Source organism: Camellia sinensis, unplaced genomic scaffold (genome assembly GCF_055761805.1).
Source record: "Camellia sinensis isolate YWXY unplaced genomic scaffold, ASM5576180v1 Unanchor10, whole genome shotgun sequence".
Taxonomy (NCBI): domain Eukaryota; kingdom Viridiplantae; phylum Streptophyta; class Magnoliopsida; order Ericales; family Theaceae; genus Camellia; species Camellia sinensis.
Window position 1 is genome coordinate 9,104,909 of NW_028128988.1, and position 12,068 is coordinate 9,116,976.

The following is a 12,068-nucleotide window of genomic DNA, read 5'->3' on the forward strand; positions in this document are numbered from 1 at the left end:
TCCAACCCATAATCATTACACTATTCTCTCACAAAAATTGTCGAAAAAATCAAAATATCAAAAAGTCAACCTACTTTTCGAACGAAGATAACTTTTGATTGAAATCATTATTTCAAAATTAAACTAAACGCTACTTGAAGTTTGGTTCCAATTTTATAACTCAAATTTTCTAAAAATTAAAAGTTTTTTGTTTTTAATCTTTTTTTGTATTTTAGCGAATTTTTTTTTTAAAAATTACAAATATTATACTATTTAAGTGTATTTAAAAATTAAAAAAAAATACTTCAAATATTAAAATAATTCAGTGAAAATAAAAATAAAAATTAAAAATTAAAAAATTAATTTTTTAAAAAGTGAATTCAAAATTCTAAAATCAAATAAGGTTATGGTCTTTAAAAAATATTAATCAAATCAAATGTACCAAATATAATAAAATTACACCAACAAAACAAAAAGGCCGGGGCAAAGGGCATGGTTACTTAAGCATTAAAGCATATGTTAACACAAACATTTAAAATCCAATCAAAGACAAGCTACAAAGGTGGGTGACGGTAGTTGGTTGCCACCAATACAATAATATGAACTCATATAAGGAAATTCTTAAAATATTATTTAAAATTAATTCAAATTTTATTCTTTTAAAAGTATCATTTTATACTTAAATTATATAATTTTGAATTAAATTTTTTTTTTCTGTTGTTAGTTATCTTTTATAATCAAACGAAAAGTTGCGGACGTAATACTGAAATTTCATTTAAAAAATGTCAATTAGAACCCACCTTTATTTTATTTATGGGTCTAATTGATATTTTGATAATAGTTTGGGAATAAAATAAAATTTTAAATGAAATTTGAATGTCATATCAACAAATTTTGTTTGATTATAGACGGTAATTGACATTGGAGATAAAATTCAGGCAAAATCAAATAATTTAGGTATAAAATTGATATTATTAAAAAGAATAAGGGATGAATTGATTTTTGAGTGATAGTTTAGGAGAAAATAAGGTAGCGTTTGGTAGAGTTTTAGAATTATAATTTGAGAATAGAGTTGTATTTTGAGTTTGTAAGTTTTAAAATTATGATTTAATTGTGAAAATTCTATTTGGTTATAAGTTTTGAAAAGAGTTTTGAATTGAGTTTGAAATGAATGATATAACATATGATATTTGATTAAAAAACTTGCAACTCATAACCAAACACACAATCCAAAATTCTATTCAAAACTTATAAAAAAAATTAAACAAAAATTTGAAAATATTTTTATTTAAAATATAAAAATAACAGGTGCCAAAAAAAAAAAAAAAAAAATGAACACTGTTCCAGTTAACCAGCCGGACATCCGGGCGGATGTCTGGGAGATGACCGAATAGACGTGTTTTGAAAAATGGGTGTGAAATTAATTTTTGAAAGCGCTAACCAAACACGACACTCGTAAGGGGTGGAACTACGATTCCAGAACTCTGCCAAACAAAATATTTTCTCAACTTGGCTTTTTTAGTAGTCTTTTAGCTTTAAATTTTTTTATAAGGTGAAAAAAAATTAATGTATTTAGAATTATTTTTTTAGTTAAATAAATAGTTATGAGAGGAGAAAAAAAATGATTGATTCATGTATATTGTGATATATTAACTTTTGACTTTCTAATATTTTTCTAGGAAAATAACTTCACAATGATGTCAGAAAAATTTAATTAAAAAAAATATAAAAAATATTGTAAATATTAATAATTAAAATTGTAAATTTTTTTTATTAATTTGTAATTAATTTTCACTGATACATTGTCAATGAAATTATTCTTTTTTTTTTATAATTTTTTAACTAAAAAATTACAACTCAAATACGGCCTAAACGTGTCCAAATCATTTGTTGTGGTGCCTAAATGAGTCCGAATCATTTTGGCACTCTTTTTTTCTCCTTCTTTTCCCATTTTTCTCTTTTGTATCCGTTTAGGGGTAACTACCAAAACAAGGGAGAGGGAAACAACGAACGGCGAACAAAGACGACCAGCTAGAAGTCTGCTTTGAAGATTTGCCATTGAAGGCTTAAAAAAATTATATAATTAGAACGTATATAATACACCCATTCCAAATATGTATATTTCTAAATAAAAAATTACATCAAAATAACGTCCTTCTAAAAGCATGACAAAAAACACCACAGGAAGACACGACTGAAAATCCAGCCTCAGATCTAAATAAGTCATTGAAACTTCCTTCTCTTTATGATCAATTGTAAATAAGTTGTGTTAAGACAGGTAATAATACATTGTTGAATGTTAAATGAAATACAACCATCCGATTCCGATTTTGTTGTGGCCTATTGGGCCTCGTTATTTTCTATATCTCTCTCTTCAATTCAAGTGTAAGGTCGTAAATGAGTTAAGTCAAGTAGAGTATTAGAATGTTCAAGTTAAAAAATTTAACGAGTTTTAAGATGCATTCAACTTTAACTTCTTTACAAAATAAGTCATTTTTAATTGAGTAAATAACAAATCAAATATGAGTCAAGTTTGATTAATTTAATTTTTTTATAATGTTTATAAGTATATAAAGTTGAGAAGTAGATTATTTAAGTTTAATTTGAAAATTTAACGAGTTTTAAATTATATTTATTCTTGACTTATTTATATAACAAAATAATCCCAAACAAAATTTTAACAAATTGGAGACATAAGTCAAAGCATGAATAACAACCCTACTCAAGTGAACTTTGAATATCTTTGCATTGTTTGAAAAGTGTGTATTGAGTTAAAAAGTCAAAATGTTCTTAAAAATACTATAAAGTCAACAAATTATGTAAAAAAAAATGGAACATTCTTTTTCTATATTACTTTTATATATTTTTTCATAAAAAATTAAAAAATGTCTCAAACATACTAAATTTTTACTTCATATTTTAACTAAAAAATTAAAAATTATTAACATAACTTTATTTACCCAAAAAAAATTATTTTTTTTAAAAAAAAAAGGCTTGTTCCCACAAAAAAAAAAAAAAAAGAAAAAAAAAAGAAGAAGAAGTATCAGCAGTTTCCCAACAAATCTTACTATTTAGGTACTTTACATTGCCACAGTACCAAATGTTGCTCCAATATCCTTAAGCAATACTCGGGGGTGGCATTTTTAATTTTAGAATATTTTTTTGAAATTTAAAAAAAAAAAAAATAATAATAATAATTTATTTGTTAAAAATAAGTATTAAAAAAATATTATTTTTTAATTTTTTAAAATTAGTTTTGACTCAAAAAATGATGAGTTCTTTTATTTATTATTTTTTTCATAAAATTAATTATTCATTTTTTTCAGAACTTTGAGAACAAATCCCGAGAACCAAACCGAACATAAAGATTTGTGGCAAAATGCTTGTAACTCGCCATCACCAGATGTAGACTTCAAAAGAGTCCAGATGCTCGGCCGCTGTTTCTTGCCGCAATTCCTGCAGTGGGACAAAAATGATGTTGTTTTTTATTTTTTTTTATTTTCATTATTTTTTTTTGTGGGGTCTCCCCTCTTTTCTCTTCTTTGTCACCTAACCTAACCTAACAGAGACGCGTGAACTGAGAGAAGAAGAACGATAGCAAAGGAGATGACTCCGGTGGCGACGCGACGGCAGCTAGGCAAGATTGCGGCAGCGACGAGTTTTGTTCCACAACCCTCATCATCATTCTCATTTGTTCATATTTTATATGTTATATATATATATAGATATATGAATTCTTGAGTTGAATTTGTGGTTGATTTTTTAAATGGGTTTGATAAGTAGTTTGATTTCTTGAGTTTTATGGATTTAATGATTTAGGGCCTTTGATATCAAATTTTTGCGAATGAGGGATTTTGATCTGATGAAAGGAAAATGGTGATTTGATTTGATAAATTTTTGCAAATTAGGGATTTTGATTTGATAATAAATTTTGTAGACAGATTCATAGAAGAATCCATAGGGATGATGGTGTCGAGAATGTTGTCGGTGTGATAAGCGGGGTCTCTGACTTGGTGAACCCAAGTTTGGAGCTCTGGATTAGTGTCTTCAATTGCATCAGCAACTCTCAAGAAGACACTCATGCTCTGAATCTCATCTCGGATGAACACAATTTCTGCCTAAACTCCACCCAATGATTTCAACACTTCTTTAACAAAGCTTGAAAGCTTTTTGAGCAAAATGGTCACTGCACTTTCTGCCATTGTTAATGGAGAGAGAGAGAGAGAGAGAGAGAGAGTAGAGGAGAGAGAAGCTTCAAAGTGTTTGCCTACCCAAGTTGAGTCCAAATCATCTGTTGTTTGGAAGTGAAGAAACATTTCCAAAAGATTTGATTCTACAATTGTTTGATGAAGTTAGACAATCTCTTCCTCAAAGGTTAGAGAAGAGAAAAGGAGACCCAAAAAAAATAATAATAAATAAAAAATAAAAAACGACGTCGTTTTTGTCCCGCGGCAGGAAACAGCGGCCGAGGATCCGGACGCGACTTCAAAAGACTGTTAATAAATTATTTTCATTACAATACAACAATAACTCTCTTCATTACAAGCAATAACTCTTTATTACAAGCAATAACTCTCTTCGAGAAATAAATATTTAGAATAACGGAATATTATCTTATATTGTGTATTTGGCCAATAAAAAATTACAAATGGAATAAGAAAATAACTTTTTGAAGATAATAGATATCGTTAACATGGCATTAGGTTAACATGGCATTACATATCGTCGTAAAAGAACTTTTTGAAGGCATTCATATGTGCTTCTTGTAATCGTAATGGGATAAGAAAAGAACCATCTTCATCACGACCGGGGAGGATGAATGCCTTCCCATCATACCCAATTGCTCCGAGTACCATATAAATTTCCTTTCCCCACCCAAAATCCACCGCATATAACAGTAGTCGAGTCCAATCAGTGATGCATATATTTGGATTCCCATAAAAAGGTCCTTGACTACTTCCAACAATATGAAAGTATCGAAACTTAGATAAATCTGGTTCATTTTTTACAAAAACAAAACATGACCTTATGTACTCATCTGTCACCTTCTCTATAACTTCTCTTAACTTCTCTGCGGTATAACTTAATGGTTTCGACACAATGTCCCTTGAGGCAGGGGTTGTTACTACTGGCAAGACAGTACAACCGAAATACCACTTAGGCAATGGAGGTTGCAAACGGCTACGAAAATTCACAGGGATACGAATGTTAGTTAGCTGCTTGCTTTCATGCGGACGTGCCTTGCATGCACACCTCCACATATGAGCAGTAACACTCTCATACCTTGTAAAGGCGCGGTTAGTACTGGTGTCGCTATTTCGATACTCATTAGCATTGTTCTTCAACTTGTTGATTTGTTCTTTGCTTAGCTTTAGCATAGCCACGAACACAGTGTATGCTGAACTTGATAACCTTTATTTATTTTTCATCCTATGTACGTTGAACTACATCTTACGCAAGTATTTGTGTTGAAAGCATTATGCAATTTTATTCAAAATAAAAAGGAATATTTCCAGACACATGCCAAGAGATTTCAGTTATATTTGAAAAAAAAAATTCCAATAAATTTGTTTTGACATTTTGATAAATTTTCAAAATTTTATGAAGGAGTGGGGTTAGCTAATACAAAATTCATAACAAATTTTCAAAATAAATATGAAAATATTTTTTTTCTAACAAACAACCGAAAATAGATTGTCATTAGGAAAAATATAACTTTGCTTGGTTAAAGTTTTCCAAAAACACTTTTCAGAAAATTCTATTTTCTTGTTTTCTATGTTTTTTTTTTGTTTTTACAGAATTTTTTTAATATTTTAAGCAATTTTTTTAATTTTTAGACATACCTAACATAAATATAACTAAAAAGTAAAAAATTTATGAAAAAAACCTTTTAAAAATTCACTAAATACCAAAAATACAAAAAAAAAATGAAAATTCAGTACATTTTTTGTATTTTTATGTATTTATTAATTTTTTAAAATATTTTTTCATAATTTTTTTTATTTTTTAGATACGTCTAAGTAAGGTGCATCTAAAAAAGTAAAAAAAAATTAAAAATTTTAAAAATATTCACTAAAAACAAAAAAAAACCCGAAAATCAAAAAACTCAATTTTTAAAAAATTTAATCCAAAAAACTCAAACCAAACACACTGAATATTTCTTTGAAAAAGAAAACACTTTTTCACAAAACCAAGAAACATATAATTGTATTTAAAATTTATCTTTATATTTTTTTTTTGAAAAAAATAGAATTTTGCATAGAGTTTGGTTAGAGTTTGTTCATGAGTCTTGAATGGAGTTTCCAAAAGAGTTTGGAAATGTTAATTTTGAATACAGTTCTGAAAGAGTTTGGTTGTAATTTTTGAAAAGAATTTTTTTATATAAAAAAAAAATTAACGAAATTATTACATTCTACAAATTACAACTAAACATTTTTGTCAGTCAATGATGTAACAGATTTTTATTTATGAGTATTTTTTCAGAAAAAAAAAAGTTGGTGAAGTCCAGTGTTACATTTATTTGTATATATTTTTTTTTGGAAAAATAGATTGCAGAGAGTTTAGTTATGAGTTTGTTCATGAGTTTTGAATAGAATTTTGAAGAGAGTTTGGAAATAATTTTGAAGGCAGTTCACAAAACAGTTTAGTTGTGAATTTTGCAAAAGACTTTTTTTAAAAAATTTAACAAAATTATTATATTCCACAAATTACAACTAACATTTTCGTCAATCAATTGTAAGAGAATTTTTATTTATGAGTATTTTTTCGGAAAAAATACTCAGGGTAAAGTCCAATATTAGATTTTCTTTTTATATATTTATTTGGAAAAATTTGCAGAAAGTTTGGTTATGAGTTTTTTTTATGAGTTTTGAAAAGAGTTTGGAAATAATTTTAAATGAAGTTCTGAAAACAGTTTTGTTGTGAATTTTTAAAAGACTTTTTTTTTTATAAAAAAAATTAACAAAATTATTATATTTCACAAATTACAATAAAACATTTTCACCAATCAAATTGTAATAGTTTTTTTATTTATGAGTATTTTTTTGGAATAAAAAATTGGTGAAGTCCAATATTTAGATTTATATATATATATATATATATATATTTAGAAACATAGAATTTTGTAGAGAGTTTGGTTATGATTTGTTCATGAGTTATGATTTGTTCATGAGTTCTGAATGGAAATTTGAAAAAAAGTTTGGAAATATTTACAATATTGAATGAAGTTGTGAAAATAATTTGGTTATGAGTTTTGAAAAGATTTTTTTAAAAAAATTAACAAAATGATTAAAATTCACAAATTATAACAAATCATTTTTGTCAATCAAATTGTAACAATTTTTTTATCTATAAATAGTTTTCCGGAATGAAAAATTGGTGAAGTCCAAATATTTACATTTATTTTTATACATTTTTACATATAATATTTTAGAACTAAATGAATCAATATTCCTCCATATAAGATTTATGAGTAAATTTTTCAAAAATTTAATATTATTAAATAAGGAATTCATGTAAGAATTGCCTAATATTACATTCAGATACCCGTTCCATTAGGCAAAGTTATAGAGAGTTCATGTTAACCAAGGGGCTCTAACCTAATTAGTGAGTCCTTTAGCCACCAAGTCTCTCCTAATAAAGGGGATGTCTTGAACTCCACTTTTATGAGTGAAATGAGAGGGCAAGATTTTCTAGCAAGTTGTATGGGTGTGAGTTTTAACTCCCTCAAAATGTTAATCTAACAACTAATCACTAAATTTCGTCGATCAAAAAAAATAACAATAAAAATAAAATAGAGAGTTCATGCCCCCATCAATCAACACATAATCAAACCCATCTACAGATTTCAATCAAAGAAAATAAAAATTTCAAGTTCAAACAACTTAAAATAATACTCATCTAACCTTGTAACAACCTTTCCATCAAATACTATGGAGAGTTAATTTTTTTTTTATTAGCAAAATAGAATCTTTATTGATGAAGAAAACAAACATACATTACATATGAGATTACATTAATAAGAGGAAAGAAGAAAGAAAAAAAATAGAGGAATAAATCACAATGTTGGTGAGGAGCCAACACTAACTGAAACAAAGCAGAGGAACAGTAGCAGCAACAACATACATTAGCAACAGCAGCAAAGAAATAGCAACATACATTACACATAAAAAGCAGCAACAGCCACTACAGCAGCCCACACACACAGACCACATAATTATGAGTCATAGACTTTCTGTAATCATTAACATGACATTAGATATCTTCATAAAAGAACTTCTTGAAGTTATCCATATGTGTTACCTGCAAACGCAATGGGATAAGAAAAGAACCATCTTCATTATGACCGGGGAGGATGAATGCCTTCCCATCATATCCGATTGCTCCGGGTATCATGCAAATTTCCTTTCCCCACCCAAAATCCATCCCATATAAGGGTAGCCTAGTCCAATTAGTAATGGACATATTTGGGTTCCCATAGAAAGCTCCTTGACTACTTCCAACAGTATGAAAGAATCGAAACTTGGATAAATCTGGTTCATTTTTCAGAAAAACAAAACATGACCTTATGTATTCATCTGTCACCTTCTCTATACCTTCTCTTAACTTTTCTGCGGTATAACCTAATGGTTTCGACACAATGTCCCCTGAGGTAGGGGTTGTTACTACTGGCAAGACAGTGCAACCGAAATACCACTTAGGCAATGATGATTGCAAACGGCTACGAAAATCCACAGCGATACGAATGTTGGTCAGTTGCTCGCTTTCATGCTGACGTGCCTTGCATGCACACCTCCACATATGAGCAGTAACACTCTCATACCTTGTAAAGGCGCGGTTAGTACTAGTCTCGCTATTTCGATACTCATTAGCCTTGTTCTTCAACTTGTTGATTTGTTCTTTGCTTAGCTTTAGCATAGCCACGATGGTCTTCTTGTTTCGCTCCTCTGTGTTGTTCGAGTGGCCTATTAAGAGCGGTGGTGGTTTGAATTCTGAGTGATCAAAGCTTGTTTTTGGCAAAGGATCCTCAAGTTGTAAGATTGTTCGATCAAGAAATGGGAAGTTCTCTGGTTTTTCACCGCGAGCGATTCTAGCCCACTCGGAGATGAAGTGAGCTGCACATTCACCATCAGCAAGGGCATGTGATATACCCAAGCCAAGACTAAATCCACCACAACTAAATTTGGTGACTTGAACCAAAAGCAATGGTAGTTCATGAATTGGTCTGTCATAGTCCACTGATGGTATGAGTGCTCTAGTCTTTGAACTCGGACAGAAGTCCCCAAAGTCATCAATTTTGGCTTCGGATTCTGCTTCAAGGAACTCAGCACCCATGGAGTTGCAGTGAATCTTGTTAAAAATATTAGAGGAAGTTCTATTAGAATAAATATTATAACAAGGGAAATTTACCTTTGTGTTTTTTATATTTTGAATCATGCGTCATTTTAGTCGTTATAATTTCAATTTGTTCAATTTTAATTCTAAATTTTTGATGTTGTTTCAAATTGATCTAATTGATTTCAATTGTTAGAATTTATTTTTATGACAAATGCGTACATGAGTAGCATGTTTCATGCACAAAATTATACACTTGATCAATTCAGTGATTTAACCTCAACTAACTCAACTAAGTGATAATTTTCTGTAAAAAAGCGTAACGGTTTTATCTATTGGATTATATTAATGCAAAATTCAAAATTAAATATCACAATTGAGCCAATTGAGAGTGTAGGGGTCAAAATGACACAGTGGCAAAATGTAAGAATTATTAGTATAATTTACCCTTATAAAAATTATAACAATGGATTAATTGTATTTTTTCGTTCCTCAAAGTATGAGTCTTTTGTCGTTTTGGTCCCACAACATTTAAGTTGTGTCAATTTTGATTCTCAATATATAAAAGTGTTTTAATTTGATCCTCGATGTTTAAATTATGTCAATCTGACCCACAATATATAAAAGGATAAAATTCATTTTACCCCTTGTGGTTTGAGACTAGTGCACTTTATCCCTATATGGTTCAAATATAGCCAGAAAGTCCCCATGTGATTTTGGATCAAAGGGCAACCGTTAACACTGTTAACTATGACGTGAAATGACTGTAATACCCTCAAATTATGTACTTTTTTTTGTTATTTTCTTTCTCTCCCATTTCATACACATAATTTGTAATGTCTGATATTAATTCAATTAAGTCACAATTAATTATAAATTCTTAATTATTTATTGTAATTCTTAACTTTTTATTCTGATTTTAATTTAATTATATTTTAAATCACAATTAATCCTAAATATTTAATTATTTATTGTAATTCCTAATTTTTAAATCTAATTTTAATTTAATTATATTTTAGATCAATCGTTAATTATTATTTATTTTTATTTAAGTATATTTTAAATCAATCTTTAATTATATTTTATATTTTAGATTAATCCTTAATTATATTTGGATTTATTTTATTTTAATTAACATATCAATTTAATTTTAGGTTTGGAGAAAGTGAGGGTAAAATTGTCTTTTTATTATATTAATTTTACTTAATTTTTTTCAAAAAACCAAACCCACTCTAAAAAATGGTGTGTGTGATGCATCTTTCATTAATTTAGATGGAAAAACTAACGACGACACTTTAGTCCAAAACTATATGAGGACTTTCTGAATATATTTAAATAAGAGAGTAAAGTGCTCTAGGCACAAACCAAATTTAATCCTATATAGAAAGTGTCTTAATTTAGTCTCCTAATCTAACTCTGTTAATAGACATATTGGTGGACCAAATTGGAACAGTATTTAAAAATATTTCAACATGGTCTCCCCATGTAAACTATTTTCTTTCTTTCTCTTAATTAAAATAAAATAAAATAAATTTTTTTTTGAAGAAAATAGCTTGTTCAGCTGGTGATATATAGTCTAAGAACCCCCAGTAGAGACTAGTATGATTCAATTCAATATTTTGTTTGGGTTTGATTGTGTTGTAAATCTATAATTCAGATTAGTTATATCATTTGATGAATTGCATGGTGATATTGACTCCCAAAAAAAGTAAATACAACTAGTCCATGAACGGATCACATTGTATAAATTGGATAAATTCGATCTAAGCTTACAAATAGGGGGCCTCCTAAAAGGATCTACTAAATTCATCGAGTTGTGCCAAAGAATAGAAACGGTATTTTATTGATTGCAACTCCTTGTCTGATGTCTATAAAATGCTGCTTTGGCTGAGGGTTTCCAAATCTATACCATTAAAAAGTATTTTAATTTGATTTCCCAATGCATCTATTAAGTTAGAATGGGAGACCAACTTGAAACACTTTTTATTCATTGGAGATTAAATTGAAATGCTTTTAAACATTAGTGACTAAAATGACATATTATTACTCATGTTTTTTTTTTTTTTTTTTTTTGGGTGAATATAAAAAATGTAAATAATCCTATAACAATTAACCAAAAACAAAAAAAAAAAAAAAATATTAATAAAAAAAGATTAGAAAAGTTGTTTACTTGAAGGCGACCCCTAGCAATCCATTGGAGGCGTCCAGCGAGAGGGTAGAACATGATCAATGCTTTGCTTAACGAGTCTTTTAGAGTATGTATTATTGCATTTAGAATCAACTCTCCAGATTGTTGATAGAAGTAAACAGTAGGTGAATGAGTTATGGTATCAAATTGATCAAATTCTGATAAATACATGAGCCTAGTTGGTGTTTCCTTGGCTGGTTTCACCATATAAGAGGCCTTTAAGGTCACCATTGTGGGAGAAAAGAAAGAAAGGAGGAGAGATTTTCGGTTATTCAATGCTTGTGTGACATTCATGTGATGTCTAATCCTTTAAATAGAACCAATCAAGAGATGATATTTTCAAGTAATGATATATAAATAGAATTCATACAAAATTTTGATATATAATGATGTGGGTTAATTTAGATCTTTTATTTTAAAATAAAACATCCATAAAGAGGGAATCTCGGATCCAAAACGATGATCCGAACCCTTCATCGTGTAGGCCCAATAATAAAGATAAATTGTTTAAAAAATCAATTTCATCAGACATCACTAACACGTGAACAAATATATTTTATTTTTTAAA

At 28.6% G+C, this 12,068-nt stretch overlaps 1 protein-coding gene and 1 pseudogene across 1 annotated transcript; both read right to left on the reverse strand.

Annotated features, from left to right (window-relative positions):
• Window positions 1-4,694: 4,694 nt before the first annotated feature.
• Window positions 4,695-5,359, reverse strand: LOC145814418 (spermidine hydroxycinnamoyl transferase pseudogene; annotated as a pseudogene).
• Window positions 5,360-7,922: 2,563 nt separating this feature from the next.
• On the reverse strand, window positions 7,923-11,853 carry LOC114259619 (spermidine hydroxycinnamoyl transferase-like). Its single transcript, XM_082911179.1, has 2 exons — window positions 11,483-11,853; window positions 7,923-9,327 (listed from the first exon to the last, which is right to left on the reverse strand). Exons 1-2 carry the CDS (start codon window positions 11,792-11,794, stop codon window positions 8,233-8,235), a joined length of 1,407 nt encoding a protein of 468 aa, XP_082767305.1. The 5' UTR covers window positions 11,795-11,853; the 3' UTR covers window positions 7,923-8,232.
• Between the last annotated feature and the right edge of the window lie 215 nt (window positions 11,854-12,068).